The sequence below is a fragment of the Miniopterus natalensis genome, chromosome 3 (genome assembly GCF_054644295.1).
Source record: "Miniopterus natalensis isolate mMinNat1 chromosome 3, mMinNat1.hap1, whole genome shotgun sequence".
NCBI classification, from domain to species: domain Eukaryota; kingdom Metazoa; phylum Chordata; class Mammalia; order Chiroptera; family Miniopteridae; genus Miniopterus; species Miniopterus natalensis.
This window is the reverse complement of record NC_142083.1, coordinates 38,525,195-38,550,824: the sequence shown is the minus strand read 5'-3', so window position 1 is coordinate 38,550,824 and position 25,630 is coordinate 38,525,195. Positions and strand designations below refer to the sequence as shown.

At 45.7% G+C, this 25,630-nt stretch overlaps 1 protein-coding gene across 1 annotated transcript in view; it reads right to left on the bottom strand.

Annotated features, from left to right (window-relative positions):
• The window catches only part of IQGAP2 (IQ motif containing GTPase activating protein 2), a 249,363-nt gene extending 225,803 nt beyond the window's left edge, over positions 1-23,560 (bottom strand). The window contains exon 1 of the mRNA XM_016205232.2: positions 23,489-23,560. Within this exon, the coding sequence (XP_016060718.2) occupies positions 23,489-23,534 (46 nt within the window). The 5' untranslated portion in view covers positions 23,535-23,560. The remainder of the gene's footprint in view (positions 1-23,488) is intronic.
• Positions 23,561-25,630: the final 2,070 nt, after the last annotated feature.

The window sequence follows — 25,630 nt, the reverse complement described above, 5'->3', positions numbered from 1 at the left end:
GGTTTGCCCAGTTGGCGTGGCTCAGCGGTTGAGCATTGACCTAGGAACCAGGAGATGGAGGTTCGATCCCCAGTCAGGGCACATGACCAGGTTGCGGGCTCGATCCCCAGCAGGGGGCGTGCAGTAGGCAGCCGATCAATGACTGTCTCATCACTGATGTTTCTAACTCCCTCCCTCTCCCTTCCTTTCTCTGAAATCAATAATGACATATATTTAAAAAAAAAATCAGGTTTGACATAAAATAGCCTGGATTCTAATTCCAGGCCTGATATTCACTCATCTCTAAGCCTCAACTTCTTTATTTGCAAAATGGGATAAGATCTAATTAGGGCACAGGCAGGAAAGAAATGATACTCAAACAGGGTAACTGAAAGAAATTTAAAGAAAGCACTATTTATAAAGGCATAAACAAGTTCAGGGAAATGAGCAAGGACTGTGGGGTACCCAGGAGCTAGCAACAGCAGAGAGCCCTCCCCTCCCCAGGTCTGAAGGGACAAGAGGAGGGGGTATTTGCAGCAAGAATTTAGCAGGAAAGGGCCACCAGACAAGAGCTGTGACTTTCAGCAGAGGAACCCACATCACCTCCAACCCCCAGCCTGGGGAAGGAAAGAAAAAGGAAAATAAACACCCTGATTTATCTTCCAAAAACCAGAGGGCAAGGCAGCCCACAAGTGTAATGTTCTGCCTCCCAGGACATAGAGTACAGTGGGCTGGAAGGGCAAGCAGAGGGCATCCAGCCCAGGATCTCACAAAGTAGGGAGCCAGTCCTCCGTAACCACTTATTTGACTTCTCCAACTATTCTACTCAGAAGTAAACGCCATGTGGGCAGGAAGTACCTACCTAACGCACTGCCCGGCCAGGGCACAGCTCAGTCACTGACACATAATATGGTAAGTCACTAGCTCTCATTAGGGTACTATTTGAAGTAATATCATTGTTTGAAAAATGACTGGTCTGCTATATAACACAGGAAATAAGCTGAGGGCTTATACCTTTAAAACACAGATCCGGATGTCCATTCTGGCTTCCACCCTGTTCTATTAGCTCAAGCGGTGTGTGATGCTCAAAAAACCCACCCCAGAATATTAGCTCAGAAATAGACCAGGTTAAATCTTATTAAAGCCATAAATGTTTTATAATGCTGCAGAATTTCCCCAATTTGATTTTATGAATACAGTTAATCCCATTTGAGAGATAATACAAGCTTAAATGTTTCAACCCAACATGAGATGTCTGCCCTGAGTAAATATGAAGCCATTATACAAAGGTTGCATGGAATTGCCACACTTCAGGAACTGTGCTGCCACGGAGGACACCTCTCAGTGAAGTAGAGAGAAGAGAAACAAAATAAAACAAATCAACAAAAAGACTCATTTTCTTAAATCTCTCTGATGACTAAAGTGCATTCTAAGCAGACTAGTGCCTACGTGTGCAAATGTTACACCTACTGTAACTGTTCATATAATAAAACACAAGGAAGGTATTTTAAATGTTTACCAAATCAGCTTCAACATATTTTAAGTTAAAATCTCACATAGCAACTCAGAACAACAATATAGGAATACTTACTTCATTAAAAATTTTAAACTGCATAGAACTATAGAAAGTCACAAGTGATTTCTCCTTCATACCTAATGCGCACCAAAGTTCCACTCTCATCCCCACTAGAAGCCTCCATTAACAGTTTGGGGTGATTCTTTTAAAACTGTTTCCTAATGGATCACTGAATACATGTTTTTCTGTAAATCATATTGTCACTTAATACATGGATATATTCCCATGTCAGTACATATAGAGCTAGCTACATCATTCATTTTAAAGGCTGCATAGTATTTCTAACATGCATATTCCAATTTATTTAAACCATTACCCAATTGTCAGGCACTTAGGTTAACTTCGCCTTAGTTACCTTCATTAATTCTTTACAGTGTACACAGCTTGTCTTTTATCTCCCCATTTATAATTAGCTCATTCTTTATACAGCTTTGCTGACTTCTAATCACACCAATTTTCTACTGAATCGGTGCTGCAGTATAGTGTGGACTAAATAGTAGATGTGACTTTTCTTAAGTGGTTACAAATTCTTTGATTCCTTCTATTAAGAGTTGGGATCTACCCCAGCCAGGTAGCTCAGCTGGTTAGTGTCATCCCGATATGCTAAGGTTGTGGGTTCGATCTTTGATCAGGGCACATACAAGAATCAACCAATGAATGCATAAATAAGTGGACAACAAATTGAGGTTTCTCTCTCTAAAAATTAATAAATTTTAAAAAGAGGTAGGATATAAGATCCATCCTCATGAATCTGGGCAAACACAGGATGGCTTCAGCCAATAAAGGGTGATAGAAGTGACTTTCTGTGACTTCTGAAGCTAGGTTATAAAAGTCCATGCAGTTCCCTCTTGGTCTCTTGGAAGCCAGTCCCCATGTTGGGAGGGCCATGTGGACAGTCTACCTGAGGATACTCTGGTAAACAGCCCCAGCTGGGTCCAACCTTCAAGTCATCCAGCCCAGGGACCAGGTATATGAATGAAGAAGCTGCCAGATAATTCCAGCTCCCCCAAGAAGTTTGAGTCTATCCAGCTCATTAATTGGTCCAGTAAATGGAGAAAAGACAAGCCATTCCCACTCTGCCCTTCCTGAATTCCCAGCCCAGAGAATCTGTAAGCATAAAACAGTGGTGGTTTTTATTTACTAAGTTTTGGGGTGATTTGTTATATAGCACTGTATAAGAGAATCAGTGGTACACAGGTCTGCATGCCTAACTCAAGCAGGTAAAATATCTCTCATCCCAAATCTCTTACTTCTATTACTGCTTCCTGTAAAGACAAGTCCAAACACTTTGGGGTCTGGACTAGGGCCTCAAAGCAGTCTTTAAACCACTGTAAACTCTCCTTACCTATAAGCTAGAGGTATCTCCTTTCTCTAATAGAGGAATGCTGTGAGAACTAAAAATGTGCTAAAACCCTATATAAACAGAAGTGAGTGTGTGTGTGTGTGTGTGTGTGTGTGTGTGTGAGCGCGAGTGTGTTCCTTTTCATTCAGCTAGAGCAAAGGTATTCAAATGCAAATCCCTAGTGAACTTAGGCTTTAAGGTTTAGTCAGGAACTCTGGACTTCTGGATGGAGAGTGTAGGAACTTCATTTACTTCAATTCTCCCACAGAGACTTTCATAGCTGGGCACTCTTCTAATTTTGAAAAGTTATGAATAGTGCGAATTTATTTTAACACCCTCATCAGAGTGATAGAACTATTAACTAATTTTAATATAGACAGACAAAAAATAAACAGATGGATACAGAAGAGAATAAAAACAAGAAAGAAATATATCTAAATGCTCACAATGGTTATATTGGGGTAATGAGAAAGATTATTTTAAGTTTTTCTTAAATCAGTTAAATAAGCAATGTAAAGACAAGGCTATCCTTGCAGATTAACATCCAAACCTGACTCCTGGCTCACAGCAGCAGGCGGGGGCCTGGACTCTGCTCCTTCCTTTGCATCACCAGTTTGAGATGTTTTACGTGCTCACTTTCCAGTGCTCAATATCATTTCCCATTCCCCCTCCCTTCCCTGGTAGCAGCAGCCCTGCAGACACAAAGGATTCAGGGTAACCTGAGGAGCAGCAACTGCTCTCCATGTTGCCCAGTACCCCAGAGAGCGTCCCTTGCTAGGAGAGCGAGTGCCTGGCTGCCTGTCATCCCTGCAGAGCTCAGCAGCTACAAGTTGTGCCAAAGCCCTTCTGAGGGGCTGGTTCTCCAAACAGAACCCAGGGAGCTAGCAAACAGCTCCGAGTCTAAAATGGTTCAATCTGCTGCCTTTCTGGAGCTGGTTTGCCCCTTCGATGCCCATTCAGGGGGTACAGCCATCTGTCTCAGGCTGTCCTGTTAAACTGCTGCTCACAGCGCCAGGTGAGTGGCTGCAAGCATCGGTCCTTCTGCTGCCTGCAAGGTTCCAGCCTCATGTCCCGCCCACACACAGGCCTGTGGGCAGCCCCTCACACATCAGACTCCCAAACCCCTTATGCCCCCCTCTCAGGGTGTTCCTCCTCCTGGACACATTTGCCAATTTTTCTTTAACTTCAAGAGCCGCTCCTCATTAGAGCCTCACTACTCAAAGTGTGGTCTGCAGACCAGCAGCAGCATGGACATCCCCTGGGAGCTGGTCAGCCTGCTGTCTCAGGCCCAGCCCTGCTCCCTCCCAAATCTGCAGTTTACCCAGATCCTCAGATGATGTACAGGCACGTGAAAGTGTGAGAAGTGCTGTACTAGAGAACCCTCGTTTAAAATGTAACATTTTTTGTCGGTATAAAGCCTGTTACGCTAGTCATGGTAGAAATTTTGAGAAAACAGATTTAGCAGTGGGAAACAGCATACTCGCATTCCCAGCAGAAAGACCCCATTATGCATGCACTCTTAAAGGGGAGAGGGCAGAGCTCCGCTCACTTCATTTCAGAGCCAAATCCAAGAACACGACAGTGAGGCTATTTCATTTTAAATCACCTCCCACCGTCACAAACACTAATTGGTCCAGTAAGTGGTATTAGAAAAGCTTAAGGTGCGAGCTTGGTCAGAACAAACACAGCAACACAAAAAAAGAAATATCCAGAAAACAATTTTGTTTCTTTACCTGTAGTTAAGATTCTCAACCAAGGACATTTGGCATTGTCTAGAGACATTCTGGGTCATCACAACTGCAGGGGGTATGACTGGCCTCGGGTGCAGCAGGGATGCTATTAAACATCCTACAGTGCACAGCTGCCCACAACCAAGAACTGTCCAGTCTACAATGTGACTTGTGCTGAGGCTGAAGACCCTGACCTTCAGAATTAACTATCGTGTCATTTACCCCTCCCTCTCAGTGTCCCCCACCACCTACTGCTCCCTCTACCAAGAAACCCGCCCTCCAGTAAAAAGCCAGCACTCCCCTTGCTCAATGGTTTCCCACCCTTGGATCAGAAAAGAGCCTGTCACTGAGTGTGTGACAGCCAGGGACAGAGGAGCCGGGCCCTGTCCTTTCAGCAGGAAGGGCCCCGGCTTGTCCCTTCCTCATTACTCATGCAGCACAGGCCTTAGGTTACCTATTATAAAATCATGGGCTGGAAGGGGCCTTAGTGATCCTCTAGTCCCGCTCCCTTGCTCAGAGGCGTATTAAAGGGCTGCATCCCAGCCTGCCTCAGCACGCAGGCCACTCCCTTTATAACGGAGGAAACGGAGCCGGGACTCACAGGAATGCAGAGAAAGGAACAATAGCACAACCCCCAGCATCTGAAGCCCCCCAGCAACTGCTGAATGGCAGTGCTCTATTTTTAGCCCAGCTTTCCTGAAAAGGCACCCTGCTTCCCCTTTTCTCCAATGCCCACTATCCTCTCCAACAGCTCTGGCTTCCCCTCTCCCACAATGGTTGCTGGAAAGTTCTGTCTAGGAAAGTGAAGCTCATTTCACAGAACAAAGGACCCATCGTAATGGGCCAGGGGACCATACATACATCCCTGTTTGCACAGAAATGGCCCAGCTGACACCGTTGCCTTGACATAATGAACAGAACCCCCCTTTTTCCACAAGGTGTCTAAGTCTGGACAGTGAATTTATACTGTCACCATTCTTCTGGGGCATGCAATTTATTCCCAGGGAGGACAGAGCTCCAGGCCTGGAGTGCTCCTGCCAAGCAATCAGCCAAAGACAAGAAAGCTAAGCCCATGTGCAATTATGTCTAATTTGGCTCTTGCTGGTGATGTGCCAGCTGACCGAAATTCTGCTCACTGAAAACAACTGGACGCTGATGAAGGGAAATCCGGAATCGAGTGCACACACTCTAATCTTGGGACTTGAGGGTGTCAAGAGCGCGGTTACTGGCACAGACCATGGGAAATCCTGCTCTCAACCTGACCCATGAAGTTAGTTACACAACAATTTCTAATTCAAATTCAGCCCACCCTCCGACTTCTAACACCAGCACACATGAAAAACTTCTATGTCTGCATGGCATACACACTGACCCGCGAGGCATAAGAGGTTTTATGGAGTTCAGAGGCTCAGGGAAAGGACAGCAGAAAAGCAAGGCCGGCAAGATGGTTCCCTGGCAACTCATTTTATCACACCAACAATTTCTACCTGAGACTGTATTAGCCCAAGTCAGTCAAGTCCAGGTGGGGGAAGACTTGACATCTCACAGTCAGCAGGAAAAATATGAAAACTAGTGCGGGTGAGTTTTTTCCCCCATTTAAATATGATTACAGAGCCCTTCAGGAAAAATGCAGACTACAGAACAGGAAACATGGTTCTCTCTAAAACAACTGTTAACAATTTGATGCATTTTTTTCCAGACTTTCCCCCATAGGATTTAAGTTCTAACTTCCCCACGGGGTATCCTGCCTTTCCACTTGATTATATAAGTGTTTCTCCACATCATTAGAAACCAATCAATGTATTTTAAGTTGTGTCTGTGGCTCTCCAATGGCAGCATTAACAGCTGTCTGCTATTCAGACTTCAAAAGTTTATGTGTAACATAAGGTAGTACATAAAGAGGATGAGGGAGAAATGGGAAACTAAAGCAATAAAATTTTAATGAAGAATCCATCTCCCAAAATAGTCTTGGTCACCAGAGTTATGAGTCTCAAACCTCCCCTTCAATTCTGCTGGAATCATGAAGAGGGCAGGCTCCTGCCTTAACCTGGCTAGCACAGGCTCCAGATGGAGCAAATACATATAGGGGAAGAAATAGCAAGGCAGGCAGTGTCTCAGAATCCTTGCCCTCACAACAGCCAAGACACTCTGCTCTCCTCTCCTCTAACCAATTCCATATGCATTCTCAACCCTGGGCCTCAGCTCACACTGGCTCTTCAGGAATGCTTCTTTCCCACCCACTGAGCACTCACTACAGGCCAGGTGCTGCGTTAAGTGCTTTACATCTGCTATCCCATTTTGTCCTAATGATGCCATGAGATAGGTACAACTGCTCCCTTACTTCATTTCACAGCAGAGGAAACCAGGGCTGAGTGGTAGTAAGTGACAGAGCCCAGCTCCCCCTACCAGAAGGTCCACTCTCAGAGGGCAGTGAGATCAGCCCAAAGTGCTCCTTCTCCGAATGAACACTTTATACAGATCTCACTTCCTTCCTAACAGTATTTGAGCAGGTAAACAAAGATAGATATGTTAGGGGGAAAATGTATAAAGAAATAAATGGGGTAAAGGGGAAAATAAAAGTAGACAAGAACGATGAAGGCAAAAGGGATATATATATACACCAAAACAGTGGGCAAGCCCTTCATAAATTCTACACCTAAGCCTCAAATTTAGTTCTGCGCTTCCTACCAGCCAAAGCATAAAAACAAAGTGGATAGTCATACACTTGAGTTACGGATTTAGTCAAAAAGTCCCGTTGCCATAGAAATTATGCTGGAAACAATGTATGTCTCAGCCATCCAGCCTGATCAAAGGACTTCTAAATGAGCCTATTTTCTGCTTAACTGTTGGCTAAACCTACAAGCACTGCAAAGTAAATTGATAGAAACTGCTCTAAAAAAGGACCACACAGAACCCAGTTCTCTTATTCAGAATGTGCTGAATAGATGTGAGGTCACTGAGAGGGTTTAAATTATCATTATGAGGGGCTTGCTCCTGCACAGTGATGCTATTACTGCTCTCTTTCTCTTTGTCTCTCTCACTAGGTTGGTGCCCACCGCACATCTGCCTTCTGATGCTTCCAAATCCTTTCTTTGATATTTGCTGCTCTGCACTCTCCCCACTCTTCCTTCTTTCATCTGCTTTTGTGATGACGTCTCAGCCTTGGCAATGGCCAAGTACTTGACTTAATAGCAGGCACCAGTCAACCCTGCTAACTCAGTAACCCACTGATGGCTGTACATATCACTGTGACAATCAGCCAAAGTCATTGGGCTAAAAAATTAGGGTGTCTAAAATTCTTCCTTTCCCAAATTTAGTGGCTATACTGAATAGTATCCCCCAAAATTCATGTGTGCCCAAAACCTCAGAATGTGAACTTATCTGGAAATGGGGTCTTTGTAGATGCAATAAATTAAAACGAGGTCACACTGCATTAGGGTGGACCCTAATCCAATGACTGGTGTCTTATAAAAAGAAAAAGCATACATCTAACGAGAATGCCATGGAACCACGGAGGAAGATTGGAGTGATGCCTCTAAAAGTGAAGGAACTCAGGATTGCTAGTAACAACCAGAAGCTAGGAAGGGGCAAGGAAGGATCTTCCAGCAGAGTCTTCAGAGAGAGCACGGCCCAGCTGAGACCTGGATTTTGGACTTCTAGCCTCCAGAACTACGAGAGAATAAATTTCTATTATATTAAAGCCACACAATTTGTGTTAATTTGCTACAAATAGGAAACGAATACAATGGCTAAATGCTTTACCCAGAAGCCAGAGTGCCAAGTACCAAAACCTGATGTTTTAACTTGTATCCAATAGGTATGGAAGATAAAAAGTCTGGAGTCACACTGCCTGGGTTCAAATCTGCCACTTACAGGCTGTGCAATCTTGGGCAAGTTACTTAACTTCTCTGTACCTCAGTTTTCTTACACATAAAATGGGGACAATACTACCAACCTCAAGAGTTGTTATGATTAGATCAGATGATTTCATATAAAGTACTCAGAACACATATATAGCATATATAAGCACAACATGTATTTGTTATTATCAGCATTAGTGGTTAAACAGACCGAAAAGGTAGAAACCAGTCCCCTCTTAGAACAGTGTACACAACAGCCACCTCTCGGGGTCCTGGCCCCCCCTCCCAGGCATGAAGCACTATGGGATGTTTCTCCCAGGGCTGTACAAGCAACCAGAGACTGGCCCAAGATCAGGATCTTCCACTAACATAGGACTGTCCAAGTTTCAATAACTCCTAGGCTATTCTGCAGAGCCACTGTTTTCTCTTGTTGATCCCAGAAACTCCATAAACAATACTTAGCACACTTCCAAACCAATCATTAAGAGACAACAACTTGGTTACAGGAGTTAGACTGTTATAATTCTCAGCTCATCTCCAGTCAGAGTGGAAGAATGACCAGCCTTCTAAAACACCAGGCTGCCTAGTCCTGGGTCCACCTTAGCCAGGCACAATGAAGTCAGCATCCTCCAAACACACTTCCTTAATCTGGACCCTATAGCCTCAGCAGTATATAAAATGACCACCACATACCCACAGGAAATCATGTCCCCTTCCCCTTACTTTTGGTTCACAGGTGTTCTAGAGCCCTGGCTCTCATGCTCTTGCCACCTTTCACCCTGATTAAGAATCCCCATTCCAGAGGCCTCAGACTGCCAGTCAGTCACAAGACAGCCAAATACAGATGCCAAGTCCAGTAAAACAGTAATAACTCATTTAAAAATAATTCCAAATAATACTTCTGAGGATAACTGGGATTATCTAAATAATATCTTTGAAGTTGATGGGAAATATATTAATACCTTGCATTGAATGAATGCCTTCTCTGCACCAGGCACCAAAGACGTCATATAGATTAGTTCACTTAATTCTGATTACTATTAGTATCCCCATTTTACAACTGAACAACATGAACCAGAGAAGTTAAGACTTTGCTTAAGGTCACACAGCTAGTAGTTGGAGGAGTCAGGTTTACAACTAAAACAATATTTTGTTTTTAAAATCCTGTACACTTCAGAGAGACAACCTGTTACCTCCCTTTGCACTATTTATAGAGACCAAAGGCAACTTATTATCTATGTTCTAATACTACTTAAATTACCAATCCACAACTAAACTCTTTTAAAAGTTGCACATAAATGTAAATTAAATACTACATGCTAACCCTTGTGCTACATACCACCTGAGGTGGCAAAGAAGTAAATCTTGCAACAGCTAGATTTTTATACCCTTGACTTTTGTCCTTATGAAGAAGAATGGATCCACACATGCCCCTGGGGAGGTAATCTGAACAGGAGCCTAGAGGCCTTCATTCTGAGTTCTTCCTTGAACCCAAAGACATTTCACCCTTCTGAGGCTACTTCAGTTCACTCCATTGAAAAATAATAGGTGTGTGCGTCCTATTGCCCATGTTTGTTGCTCCTACCCACCCTGTGCTGTGGGCCCACTATCACCCATCCAAGCCCCCTGACCAGTGAGGATGCTGGCCGCTGGCCACCCCCACCCATCTAGCCCTAGAGTGCTCTGTGATAAGAATGAACTAGAGTTGTCATTTTCACTGGTTAAAAAAAACTGACAGGGGTGTGGCAGTTCCTCATAAAATTAAACACAGAATTACTAGATGATCCAGAAACCCCATTTTTGGGTATATACCCAAAAGAAGTGAAAGCACTGGTGCATATACCTGTACGTAGATGTTCACAGCAGTGTTATTCACAATAAACAAAAGGTAGAAGCAATCCAAGTGTCCACTGAGGGATGAAGGGATAAACAAAATGTGATATATACGTGCAACAGATCATGATTCAGCCTTGAAAAGGAAGGAAATTTTGACACATGCTGTAACTGGGGTAAACTTTGAGGACATTATACTAAGTGAAAGAAACCAGTCACAAAAGACAAACACTGTACGATTCCACTTATATGAGACATCTACAATAACCAAAATCATAGAAACAGAAAGTAGGAGGGTGGCTGCCAGGGGCTGGGGGAAAGAGGAACCGGGAGTTACTGTTCACTGAGTTATGAATTTCAACTTGAAAAGATGAGAAGGTGGTGATGGTTGCACGACAATGTGAGTGTACTTAACGCCACAGAACTGTAACCTAAAAGTAGTTAAAATGGTAAATTTTATGTTGTGTATTTTAGGACAATAAACACACACAGAGAGAGCGAGGGATTCTGATTAATTCAATGGGTTCCGAATCTTGGCTGTACATTAGAATCTCCTAGGGAAATTTTTTAAAGTATCTAGTCATCGCCAGTACTGGGAGGATGAGCGCAGTGGTCCCTGATGTGGTGCAGCCGGGGAAACAGCATCTCTCAGGAGGCACTCATGCCAGGAGGCAGGCCTGGATTCCTGGACAGTCCATGCCACTGAGTGGAGAGGGGATGCTGTTCCAGCCAGGGGAAAACCAAAGGGGCAAGACAGCCATAAACGATGTGAGAAACTTGGCTGGACCCTGGCTCCAAATCAAGTGCAATTGGGGAAATCTCAGTGTGAAATTTATGTTGGACGGTGGACTTGAACACGTGGTACTGAGGCTGTGGTTGTGAAGGAGAACGTCCTTGTGGCACATGAGACAGGTGCTGAAGTGTTCAGGGTGACCTGTCAGCATCTGCACGTGGAATGGTGTGGAAAGGTGCTAACAGCTGGTGAAGCTCAGTGAAAGGAATGGATGTTCACTGTTTTGTCCTTTGAGGTATTGAGGGTTCAAAAAAAATTTTAATAGACACCCAAAACAATAAATACCTATGCCAGAAACCTACCCCAAAATAAATACACACAACATCTGGGTGATGGGGCCCAGGGAATCGGTGATTTATTGGTGAAGCTCCTCTGGAGATTCCAGTGGGCAGCCAGGCTGACAACTATGAACTAGAAGAGCTCTAAGCCAAGAGGTGACAGCATTACAGTGTGGAAAACAGTCAAAGACGTGCCCTTAACCTAGGAGGCTGGTCCTCCGCTGACACCCAGCAGCCCTGGGAAACCTTCTCAAGCCCCTGATGACCCCAGCTGCCCTGCCTTCCACCCCTCTTTCACTTAATAAACCACAACACCTCAAGTTTATAAAGAAATGAGCTCTAGCAAAAGACTAGGAGACAGAGATACATTCCCAAGCTTCATCGCCCAATTGTTAAAAGAGCAGATTTCCTGTGTCACCAAGTCATTTCACTGCATGAAACAATCTCCCACAGCACGGGTCTCAAAGACTCGACTCTCAAAAAGTCCTTTCAATGTTCAGGGTGCTATTATCCACCTGTGTTTTCAATATTTATACTCCTAGTAAGAGAAATGATCCAACGGACAAGAAAAGGATCTGGACAAAGATTATATACGAGGATTAAGAAAATTGATATATCAAACACATTGCTACCAAAAGCCAAGAACTTGCCTTTCAAGCTGGAGGAGGGAAAAAGAAGACTTGTTCCAACAGCATATGTCACAAAAATGAAAGTGGCACTGCTCTGAGACAGATGATTAAGTGGCAAACCCTTTTCAACACTAATAAGACTACAACAAACGGTTATTCAAATAAGTGGCTAAATTACCCCCCCACCACCACCACCACACAGATACACCTGACCAGTTTTCAGACCAATCTCTCATACCTCACACCCCTTTTGAGATAAAAATAAACTCATTTTTTCAGATGTAGGTGGAAGCTCAGAAACGTCATACCCAATGTCACAAAGTGACACCTCAATCTAAGCCTTCGATGCTAGGTGCTGACCTTGTGGTCACGGTGCTTCATGTCTGTCACCATTCTAGGACGACAATACTTTATCACGGCTACTTAAGTTTTACAACATAATGCAGGGGACACTGGCAGCTTCCAAGCAGCCGAGCCCATAGACGGATCTGGTTGTGACGGTGCACTATTCGCAATGCTTTCCTCCCATCTGAGTGGCTGAGGTAGCAAAAGCATCTCCAGTGAAGGGACCCCCCAGAGCTCCTGATCATGTTTATATAAGGCTCCAATCACAAGTGACCCCTGAATGCATTGGGTGAACTTACACGCTGGTGTAAGTTCCATCATACACACAGCACCCAGCACCTCCTGTTGAATGAAAGAACAGTCACGAGTGTTCTATGTCTTTCCAGGCTCCTGAGGGTCTCCTTTTGAGTCCAGAGAATAATTCCCTTCTTTTACGTCGGCAACCTTTATTCCATGTGGACACTACTTCTTGATTCCTTACTGCCTTTTACAGATCAGCTTCCTACAAACTTTCCCTCCACAAACTTTAAAAACTTTGAATAGCTACTGCCCACCTGGGCTTTTTTTTCTATAACCACTGCTAACTTCACTATGTTAGACCCTTATGTGTTTTCAATCCAACCTCTCATTGTCTCTATATAGCTTATCAACTAGAGTCCTGGACCTCCCAACACTTCAGTGTTTCCACCTCTGTCTCTCAATCTCTCTCATGCATACATGTGCACAGGCATGCACACACACGTATATATGTGCCCACACACACGTACACACCTCTGGAAAATTACATCTCCTTCCAAAATAACAGGCTTGTTTTCAGACACTACTTTTCCCAAGGCACAGTTTGTAGCTATTGAGAACTTGGTATCTTGAGCAGCAAAGGGTAACTGTTGTAACTTTTCTAACTGAAGAAACATTTTTATAGCAGAAAATTTTGAGAAGGGAAAAAAAAGTGTTTAATTCACCTATTACCTCAAGAAACACTGATCCATTGCCTCCTGTACACACCCTGACTGGGGACCAAACCCACAACGTGGGCATGTGCCTTGACCAGGAATCGAACCCATGACCTTTTGGTGTATAGAACAACGCTCCAATCAACTGAGCTACACCAGCCAGGGCCCGCAAGAATTTTTAAAACATGCAATACTTGACTATTTAGTCAGGGGCAGTAACCTCTTTTCCCTTAGACTGTCAAATTAAAAAATGACAACAGTCAACACAACAACAGCTGTCCAGTATGAAAGAATCAAAATTATGCCTAAATTTTTTGTCAGATTAGCAAAAAACCTATTTTTTGGTGTGCTGCAGAATTTTAGTAATTAGTTTATATGTGCCACGAGATGACAAAAGTTGAAAATCGCTGATCTAGAAAGAACCACTACTGACATGTTGACTGACTGACACACCAGACAGCGGGGATACAGCAGTGACCAAAAGACACAGTCTCAACCCTCAGGGATTTTACTGCTGTTCTATTTTATCCATGTTTTTCTCAGTGTAATCAATATAGTACAGTATTTTTCAAAACATTTGCACTTTTTTTGAAAGGTAACACATGGGAAAAGCAATTTCAAAATTATTCCCACCTTTACCCTCAATTTCCCCACCCAAAGGCAACCTCTAAAAAGCTGTTTGCATAACCTTCTAGAGGGATTCACGGGTGCACAGGTTAAGGGTCCCTTCTGCTTGGTTGCTAAATGCTGTGTGTCCTACTTAACAGATCAAAGATTTTCAGAGATTTCAAAACTACTACGTAGAAGCCCATTAAAAGTTTCATTTCTTTCTCAGAATTCACCTAACTGAATGTGAAAAGTTATAGCCCGAGCCCAGGCTGCAGAGGAACGACCATGTGAGCACAGTCCTCCAAAAGGCTGGCTACCTCAGACCGACAACAGCAAGCTTGCCAACAGCACCCTTAACGCACTGGAGAACTGAGGAAGGAAGCTGAGACGTCGCCCCAGTGCCTGCGCAGGACAGGACTGATGCGCCCTGGTTCTCACCGAGAGAGAACTCTGTATCTGTCTATTTATCTATCTATTTTTTAATGACTATTTTCTTTTTTCTGGAAAATAAAACTCATTAGTACATATAGAATGAAAGTGAGAACATGTTTGCATTTGGCCATTTCTCAAACAAACTTCCTAAGAGTTCAACAGGAGCGAGGCTCTAGGAAGACACCTTACTGGATGGGAAGTGGGGGAAACAAAGTTTAGGGGGTGGGTGAAGGGAGAGCTTATGCTCCATGAGACTGACTCACGACTGACATCTTGCCAGGCCCTTTACCCCAACCCCGTGAAGCGTGCCAGGGACCCAGGTAGGAACCAGTCAAACCTGGCCGATCCCCACGCTCCTTTTTGGGGAAGGGAGGAGAGAGATCAATAGGAAACATCTATATGAAACTTGCCAGAATTAAAGAATAAAACAAAAACCTGGTAGGAAGGGGAGGGAGGCAGAATGAATGAGTAATCTGAAAGTGAGCAAGTGAAAGGCAGCCCAGATTCTCTATTTCTAATGCTTCCAACATTCCAGTTATTTCTGTAAGTTGAGCTTCACTGGGCCCATGAACCTAAAACTTCACTAGCTTTCCGAGGCAGTAAAGCCTGAGGGATGTCTGATAAACCCTGTACTTCCTCCCCCTCTTCCCCACCTGCCTTCTAAACACCCACAGCACCAGGCTGACCAGAAGGTCGGCTGACCCTGGTAGCCAAGTCAAACTCGACGATCTGAACCAGGCACAAAGAGGGACACTAATCACGTAGCTCCTTCCCATCTCGACGGCAGCATGAACCCTTGGGCTTTCAAACCAGCAGCAGCAGCAGTGATCAACTAAACCCTACAGGAGGCAACGGAATACTTAGAAACTGCAGAGCGACAATTCCTCACTCTGATAACGACAACTACCACGATCATTTCTAAGCTGACAAAAAAAGCTGTGTGGAAACTCACCCTGTCCAACTTTATTTGGAAACAGTTAGCAACAGACACATTAGGGTTTTTTTTAAGTATATATAAAGAAGAATTAATTTGATCTCTATCCAAATTAATTGAGATGGACTCCAATTCCATACAGATGAAGAATTTTCCTGTGAGTATATGCTTTCAAGAGAGTATGGGGCCAGGATTTTAAATCCACTTTCTGTTAAAGTGACAAGGGGGCAAGAAGTGCAGAGACAGGTCAGGGGCTGTGGTAGTAAGGGTGGTATTGCTATCACCACCCTCATCGTTTAAATGCTGACTCTATGGAGGCACATTCTGAACAGTGTTTCTTTTTATAAAAAAAGATAATTTTTTATTTTTAAGTTACAGTTGACATACAATATTATATTAGTTTCAGGTGTACAACATAGTGAGTAAACACTTATACAACTTATGAAGTAATTACCCCAATAAGGAGAGTACCCGTCTAACACCATAGTTATTACAATATTATTGACTATACTCCCTAAGCTGTACTTTACATACCCTTGACTGTTTTTATAACAGGCAATTTGCATTTCTTAATGTTTTCATGCATTAAATCAGTTAACCCTTTGCCAGAACATGCACTTTCCCACCAGTATTTTACAGATTAAAAAAACAACAACTGAGGCACAGAGAAATCAAAATAACTTGCACAGGTTCCAGAGAGTGAAAGTAAACCTAAACTCAAGGCTAAATATTTGTCTGGCACTTGAAGCTACTGACAGTAGCTTTAATTTGACAGATAATAGGAACGAGTTCCTCATTTAGACAAACAGAACAGAACAGACATTTTAAGGAAAACCTGTAATAACAGCAAATATTTATTAAGCCTCTTCTAGGTGCGGGAGTACCAGGCCACCAGCTACTTACTGAACATAAACATTACTTCAGTATTTGAAAATACATGTTGACTCAATCACATTCAAATCAAGTCTTTTTTATATGGAGATGACTAAGAAAATGCATTAACATTACTTGAGATTGAATTCATACTGGCAGTAAAATATGTGAATTGTTACAAAATTATCAGGAACTAATCTACCTTACCTTACTTTTTAAAAAAATGATATAAAAATGTCTTCCTTTAGAAATTTAGTAGTAGTGGAGAAAGGAAAATAATTAAAAGTCAGTCATCTTCTCTGGGGATCCCAAGCAAAAAATTTCATAGGGATAGCCTTCTATCTTTAATCAATAGCCAAATAAACAGAGCTGTAGTTTCCCTGCAATGTGGGGATGATCTGGGTGCACTCACGCCCATCAAATAATACTTCTGCTAACATATTCAACTGTTCTAAAAACTGTGGATAAGGGAATGAATGAAACACACTTTAAGTTGTCCTGGAGAAAAGAAAAAAAGTGGAGGAACAGGACATCATTCAATCCTCACTACTAGGCACCTCTGCAAGGAGAGCACCCAACTGCAAGGCTTGGGCCTCCCTTTTACATAAAAAGTCTCTCCAGCTCACTCAGCCTTCCCAGTGGCTCCTAAGAGCACCACCTCCACCTAGAAATCCTTGGGGAGCTGACCTCACTTAATCCCTTAGTCAGTGGAGGTGTTGGATTGATCTTCCAAATCAAGTCACATTTATTTCCCAGAAGGGAGAAAAGCAACCTTAAAGCCATACCAAAATAAATCCTATAAAATAAACACAAAGCTGTATAGAAATCAATGCCTAGGTTTGCATGTGGTGCATATGTGTGCTCAAATCAAAAACACAACAAATACAGTAAAGAAGCATGCAGTCACATGCCTGTGTGCTTACACTTACTTCACAAAAGCCTGCAAGCACAGTGAAGAGGTAATCAGATAGAGGTGTCTTTTCCCCCTTGCACTAGAGCTGTGTGGCACCTCCAGAGTTTCTGATTCAGAAGGTGTGGGTGGGGCGGGGACTTCACCTTTCCAACAAGTTCTCAGGTGATGCTCTGCTCCTGTTGCTGCTCCAGGGCCTGCTGCTGGAAACCACTGCAAGACTGGAGAAACAGCTGCCAGCTCCTTTTAGGTCCAATGGCAAGAAGGGCCATACAAACCCATGATTGTAAAATGAAGGAGAGTGCAGTTAGAGTTTAGTCAAATCTGGGGGCTTGCTAATGACCTGGAAACGTGGCATTAGCCACTTTTCAACAAAATTAGGATGGTGGTCATTTGAGGGCACTAAATCTCCAGTGAAATCTGAGATGTAAAAATTGCCACAAGTAATGGAGAGAATGAGGAAAAGAGGAGAGAGAAACCCTACCCCCCAGATAACTTATTCGTCAAGATCCTTGCCCTGTTATAACTGCCCCTTTTTTTCTAACCTGTTCGCAGAGAATTTACCTTGTGGGATAGTTTAGAGTTAGCTGTCTGTCTCCCTGGCTGGAGTCTGTTAGGGTCCAGCGAGGGTCCACGCCTACCTCTCTCTGTATTACTGAATGCCATCAGTTCCAAAAGCATAATCACTATTCAGTAACTTCTGGTCTATCCTGAGCATAACTATCTGACAAACCAGCCCATCCAAAAGAATTCCCAAACCTAGACGCATGGTGAAGGGGCCTCTGAGCAGTGGAGCAAGAGGGCGGCAAAGGCACTGACCCCTAAGCCTCACCGGCCCTTCAGCAGTTCCCGGCACTCTGCACTCCAACCACACCTAACCTTCCCAGCACTCCCCACACTTCATGGGGCCACTTGCAATGGCAGTCTAATGAAGAGTTTAAAAAGAAAAAAAAGAACAATTTGCTTCAGTGAGAGATTGGATCAAGCTACTCTCCTCAAGGCAGCTCTACTTGCCATTAGTTGCCCACAAATAAAGGATTCCATGGTAAACCCATTCCAGCTACAGCTCTTTTCTGCAGCATCATCCATACACCCTAAGCTTCAACCCCCCAAACTACCTACACAACAAATACACTGAAATGCCTTTCAGTTTTTCCTTTGACCTTCCTTCAAGGTCATGTTCAGACTTACCACCTTTGTGGCACTTTCCCACTGCCCATCCAAATCCGTCAATCGCTCTCATGTCTTCACTGCCACAGATCTTGAAAGCGCACTAATAAAAGTATAAGCACTAATCTTCATCTTCCAGATTCTCTTATAAGCTATAACCACCTTAGTCATTTTTCCTTCATCCACAATATGTTGTACATATTAGGTGCTCAATTAATTGAGATTGCTATAATTTGTTTCACACTATGTGCCAGGAACCCACATCAGCCACCCTGCTGATATATAAAACCCCACCTTTCCAAGTACAGGAGAAACCCCCAAGGTTACAAGGGTAGTCAGTGGCCAAGTCCAAACTCAAACCCACACCTACTCAACTCCGAAGCTTTTGCCATTTCTTCAACACCATCATGCCTGCCAAGGGAGAAAACCAAAATAGAACAGGAAGGTGAAAAAGTATCAGTCAGTCAGCTCACTGCAAGCTTCTGCCTGATTTCTCATCCTCAGACTCTAAGGCATGGCCAGTATATGTAATAAAATGTGTTTTACAAATTACTCTCTTTGGAATCATTGGAGCACGCCATTATATTATGGAAAAGCCTTTCTTTGATTTCAGTACCTCCCAGTGAAATGGGACATCTCTACATATATACACAATCCTTTGAGGAAGCCTGGATGTACTCTATAAAAAGCCCATGTAGTCTATGCTTTTCCTTGGGGCAGGTGGGATGGGGGGATCAACTTTAGAGAGTACCATGCATCACATTTTAAGAACACACTATCCAAATGGCTAGAGGTTTCTGAAATTTGATGGAATCACGACAAATCCCTGAAACAGAAAGGTGAGACACCTACAATCCACTCAGGGGAGGTGACCTGGCCATAGCCAGTGAGAAAGGCTTCAGGTTCCGCCAGCACTGGCTTTCAAGTTACCACTGTCACCTACTAGCTGTGTGGCCTTGGGACAGCATCTTGGATTCCAGCTTCTTTGTGACATGGGGAAGCCAGTGGCCCCTCAAAGAAAATCATGAGCAACTGACAACAGCAGCACAGTTTGCACCCAGCTCTTAGTAAGTTCACCCACCTTAATGCCACACCAATGCCGAACTACCTACCTACCCTGTAGGACTAATCTGGCTACCAAATCAGAAGGTGAGTGTCCTTTGTTTCCCTTCTGGTCACCACGAAGACTTGGTGCATTAGATCTGTGTGGATACTAATCTTGTAAATAAAATGAGCTGTTAAAAGCTTGTGAAGTAGGAAGGTGAGGAGGGGCAACAGCAAAAGGGTTAGCTAACACCCTAAATAACACTAAATTCTAAAACAAACTCTGTATTGCATACAAGCTTAAACTCTCCCAAACAAGTCATTTTGGCTAGCAGCATGTGTAATTGAAGTTAAAAGCATTCTAAAATAACACTTTAGCTGTTGACCTTAACGTTCCTTGTGCAATGCTCAACCAAAACATTAGCATATGAAGGAGGACTTGACTTTTTGTCTACCAAAGACAGCACCGCATGGCAACACTGCACACATCTCAAACCTGCGGTTCAAATGAAAGCACTGATCGAATGTTACAGCCAAGCTGCGTTAAACACAGATGTAGTTAATCCTGTTTTACACACCCAAGTTTAACTAGTTCAGAACTTAAATTTCTTCATCTCAGGCTGATACTGGGGAAAACAGAAGAAATTTATTTATGTTGTCCACTCCAATATTCCAGTTACCAGGTGATTTAGAAACCCCACCAATCAGATAAGAGCATTCATTATTCAAAACTCATAGCACCTGCCAGAACCTTCACTCTGCCACACACGCACAGGGTTTATACTGCACCTTTTTAAAGAAACAAATGGTGAAACTGATCACTATTAGTTTTACAGTGTTTCTCATGAGAGGAAAGAAGTGCAGAGGGTAGATAACCACAGCTCTTCGCACGTGAACAGTGATTTCACAGTAGGCCCGGCCCTTAAATGTTGACTGAATTATCAGTGATATCTAGTCGCAAAGCCCCCCCCCCCCTTAGCTCTTACTGGCCTTTTTAACTCTCAATTAACTGGAACAAAACTTCTGAGAGATCATGGTGGAACTACATTTTCAGAATTACTCTGAAAAAATACATCATAATTCACTACATCAGCACAAAAGTTATTTCTGAATCATACGCACCTAAGCAGAAGTGTCATTTAAATTTGGTTTTGAGTGTAGAAGATTCTGGTTATAATATTTACTATTCTGATTACGTCTAAATTAGCACAGCAGTTCCCACCTTTTCCTTTTTTCAGTTCTTCCCTGCAAAACCACATTTCATGAAAAGCTGACATTTTAATTTTGTTCAGTAGTAATATCACACAAAATAACTTCACAGGTTGCAGGAGGATGTGGCCAACATGAAAGCTGCAGGGATTAAATAGAAAGTGGTCTCTTTTATTTTAATTCAGGGCATCAATGTGCAAATCAGGAAGACTTCAGCAATCTCTCATGTCAGAAAAAAAAGAAGAAAGAAGAAATCTGAGAGAGGCGCCTTCATGGAGAAGTCATTGAGAAATCTCTCAAGTACCGCTTACTCTGTGGCATTTTACAGACACTTAGCCTGGTGGAGAGGAAAGATACTAAAACAGCCCTGAGCTGGGCTTATTTACTCTGTACAAGAATTACTAAATTAAGTGACATTTCAAGAGGAGAAGGAGAGATGGCAAACAGAAGACCAGACCTACAACAAGTGTAACAACTTAATTCAAACTACCAAATGCAGTTTTTAAAGCTCAGTCTCAAGTACCTTTTACTCAGAATGTACAGCACTGGACCCAAAATCACAACAATGTATAGGGGTATATCGGGACTCTGCTTATTTTTAACTGTCGAGGATAAAGCCTGTTTGGTATAGTTCGAGGTTTTACTGAACCTGTACTTACCAAACCCACAAAAAATAAAAGCGAACCCAGCTGGGCATGGCTCAGCGGTTGAGAATAGACCTAGGATCCAGGAGATCCCAGTTGGATTCCCAGTCAGGGCACATGCCCGGGTTGTGGGCTTGGTCCCCAGTCAGGGGCTTGCAGGAGGCAGCCAATCAATGACGACTCTCTCATCATTGATGTTTCTATCTCTCTCTCCCTCTTCCTTCCTCTCTCTGAAATCAGCAAAGATATTTAAAATAAATAAATTAAAAATAAATAAAAACAAAGCCCTGTCATGCAACACAGCAAGAACAACTCTGCATTATCCTTGTATTACCAGAAGCCCAGAAAGCCAACAACAACCAGAAATGCTATGTTCTAATACATCATATCATCCCCTTTGCATGAATAGTCAGTGTTAGGTAGTACTTACTAACTCTAAGATATATGCCACCAGATACTATTTTAAAAAATAAATTACAAACACACACCATTCATGCAACTGATATCAAAATTATAGAAATGTTCATTTGAGGACATAACAGGCTATTGTGTTAAAGCCTTAGCATTTCAGGGTGGTCATAAAGTCTGGAAAATGGCAAATGTTTTCCATTTATTGCTCCATTAATTGACCAAAGAATGCCAGCACTGCATAACCTACGGGAAGGTAAACTGGGGTGATTCCAACGAGGTGGCAAATTAGACCAAAACCATAAGAAAAGCTGGATGATGATTTCCAAAGAGAGTGGCAGAGTGGAGCGCTCTTTATGCTCGCGGGATCTGAGCTTCCTCAATGGCTGCTTCTGAGTGGTGTAATGAAAATGAAGCAACATCACAGATGCACATGCAGACGCAGATGGAAATGCTGCATTAACACACTACACTCACTGCAACTCTTAACGGCACAACAAATAGGGAGGGAGGGCACACAGAACAGACCACGGTCTAAACTGTGATATAATCACTCGGTTTCCAGACTTTGTGATCATCTTAAAATTTGGCACAGTAATGCTACTACATATTCTGGGAGCTTGTCATATATATAAAGGACTTTCACCACCCTGGATGAGCACAGCATGCCTCCTTGCACCCAAGAAGCTCTGCTGCCTGTGTGGTTTACCAAAGTGCAAACTAAGGCTGCAAAGAGCTGCATCTCGGTTGACTGCTGAATGCATCTCCCTGCAGTACAGAGGCTTCAGCTGACTCCTCAGGCCTCCTCCTCACTGCCTGACACCAACCGGGTCAAGCTGGAAAACTAACTTGCCATCTCTGACGTTCCATTCCAAACTGGCGGTGAGGAAGGGGAGAGTGAACTTACACAAGCTGAACTCCCCTTTTTTAATCAGGCAAGTCTGTGGGCCTCCCAACCAGCCAGAGCCACACAAAAAACCCTGCAACAGGTATCACCACCACCTTAACCAAAACCTGGTACCTTTGCCACCAAGGCCAGCCTCCCCAAAGATTAACCTGTGGTCCCTGGCCAAGGCTCACTAACAGGACCAACCCTAGAGAAAGAGAGCGCGCCAACTTTCTGTTTGTTTTAGAGGAAATACTTCCTGGCACATGTTTAGAAAAGACTCTGAACTCTGCACACGAAGCCACGTGGTGGTGCTAATCTGGCTCCATCCACCCCCGACCCGCCTTTCACGCAACCTCCTTCCGAGGGCAGGCCCTGGGGTAACCGGCACCACCTCGCCCCGGTCACGCGGGCTCCTCCCGCGTGCGCGGCGGGCCCGGCAGGCTGGAGGGGCGCGGGGAGGCCGGGCGGAGGCCGGAGGTGTTCGCGGCGGCGGCAGCAGGGAAGGGTTCTGGGGCCAAAACTAACCCGTTCGGCTGAGGTGAAGCCCGAGGGAGCGGGGCGGGAGGAAACGCCTGCCCCTCCAGGAAAGCCGTCGTCGCCGCGCTGACCGAGCGCGCGGGCACCCCGCTCGCGGCGCCCACCTGTAGCCGTAGCAAACAAACTTCCCTCACCTTCCGAGTCGGCAGAAGCCAGTCCCTGACGCCACCCCCTGGCCCTCGCCGGCAGCGGCCCGGGCTCCGCGGGCTCCTCACCTGATACCCCAGCCCCCAGCCCGGTCTGTCCCAGCGCGCAGACCCGCGCGGCCCGCGCGCCCCGGGGCGTCGGCCGGGTGGAGGTGTCGCCAGCCGGGGACCAGAAACGTGTGGGGAGGCCGGAAGGACGTCGCTCGGTACCCTTTCCACTCCAGCTCCCAACTCCGCAGCCACACAGCCGCTGCCCTCCCGGTCTCTCCACGGCGCGCACCCGGCTCCCTCGCCTTCCCCAACTCGTTCCTTAGGGAGAAGGCTCCCCAACGGCGTTGGGAGCCCCGCACGCCCGGCGCACTTACAGCCATAGCGGGGTCTCTGCAGGGACGGCAGCTCCTCGTGGGGCATCCTGCGCGGCTCCGGGGGCCCGCCCCGGGCGCGCCCCCCGCGGCTCCCCTCGCTGGCCAGGCTCGCCGGCTCCGCGCCCCGCCGGCGCGCTCGTATCCGGCTTCTCGGGGGCCTCCCCCGGCCGTCCCGGGATGAGCGACCGGCTCCCTCGGTGCTCCCTCGTCGCGGCCGCTGCAGCCGCCGCGCGCTGACACCCGAGGCAAACTGAACTCTCCTCCCTCGCGCCCTCCTGGCCGCCGCCGCCTCCCCCGGCAGGTTTCCTTTCTCCTGCAGCCCGGCCCCGTTATCCCCCGCGCGGGGAGCGCGCCGCGGCGCAGCGCCCCCTACCGCGTGCGGCGCGCAGCGCCCGGCCGCGAGGGCCCGCCGCGCCCCGCCCCGCCCCGCCCCGCCCGCCCGAGCGGGAGAAAGGGGTGGGCGGGGCGCCGCGCCGGGATCCCCGCAGCCGGCCCGCGAAGCTGGCGGCCGGGGGCTGCGGCCGCCCCGCCCCGCCCCGCCCCGCCCCGCGCCGGCGGGGGTTTCACGTCCGAGCGTTTGGAGGGTGGAAGTGAACCTGCGCGGGCGAGAGCGCGAAAAACCGCAGGAGACACAGGCGCGCCGTCGCCCCGGGTGTTGTCAGTTACGGAAGGACAAACAGCGCGGTTCCTTTTCCCCTGGGGAGCCTGAGCGTTGAGCTCTCGTCCTTTTTCCCCTTCGAAAGTTTCTTCTGTGCCTCCTCGTCTACAAAGTACAGGGCTCCGCTGCGTGACAGACCCCGAGCGCGTGCAGGCGTGTTTGCCGGGCCGAGGGGCTCACGCTCACGCAGCCACTCCCGCGCCGCAGGCCCCTCCGCTCGCCCGGCCCGCGCGCCCCGCGGGGAAACCGCGGCCCCGCCCCGCCCGCCCCGAACCCTTCCCGGCTAGGCGCCCAAGGAGATCACACCACGTGCGGCTGCTTCACCGCGGGTTTCCTGCGGTCACCTGGAGCCGGTTTTCCCTTTGTCTCACAGTGCCAAGATCTGGAGGAACCTGGGCTCCCCCATACCTGGGCCTCCGCTGCTGGGCAAACGTGCGGTGTGTGGGTGACCAGATGGAGGGCAAAATAAAGCAACTGAGGCAGAGTTAGAACAGACGTAATTGAAGAAAAGGTGATAGAGTGAAACCGTGCTTACGTGTGCAAAGACACAAAGTGGCCAGCTGTTTTCCATTTCGTATGGGAGATACAGCTCTTCTCAAACTCGTGGAAACTCAGATTCTTGGGCCCCACCCTCAGAGTGTCCGGTTCAGTTGGTCTGGGGACCATGAATTTGCATTTCTAACGAGATGTCAGGCGATGCTGACACCAGGCTTAGAGTAGTTATTAAAAAGCAGGCACAAGGCCCTGGCTGGTGCGGCTCCGTTGGTTGGGTGCGCGCCATGCACAGAAGGCTGCGGGCTGGTTCCTGGTCAGGGTGCGTGCCTGGGCTGCTGGCTCAGTCCCCAAGGGCTGGTGTGCGGGAGGCAGCCCATCAGTGTGTCACTCTCACATCCCTGTTTCTCTCTCTCTCCCCCCCTCCCTTCCTCTCTCTCTAAAAATCTATTAAAAATCTTTTAAAAAAAAATAGGCACAGGGGATTTCAGTTGTTCTTGGGGAGATCTCATTCAGATGGAGAGCAAGAGGATTCTTACTCCAGGCCCCTGGCTTAGATTCTCACTTGGTTGGAATGGGATGAGTGGGGGTTTTCTTCCTTAAAAAGCAGTTGCCACTCATTTTAAGAGCAAATCAAAGGTGAAAAGTCCACATTTTGAGGCATAGCACCTCATCAGCCAGCGTTCACCCAGAGGAAGAGAATTCCTGTGTTTCAGGAGATGCTGAATTGACTTGAATGATATCTGAAGTTCATTCCATGTATTAAGTATTAACAATTAAGCCCGTACTTGCACATACCAATTTTCAGTATGAGTGTGTGATTTAGGGCCCAAATCAATGGACAGTCTATGTTTTTTATTTTTTATTTTTTAGATATATCTTTATTGATTTCAGAGAGAGGAAGGGAGAGGGAGAGAGAGAGATAGAAACATCAATGATGAGAAAGAGTCATTGATCGGCTGCCTCCTGTACGCCCCCGCCCAGAAATTGGA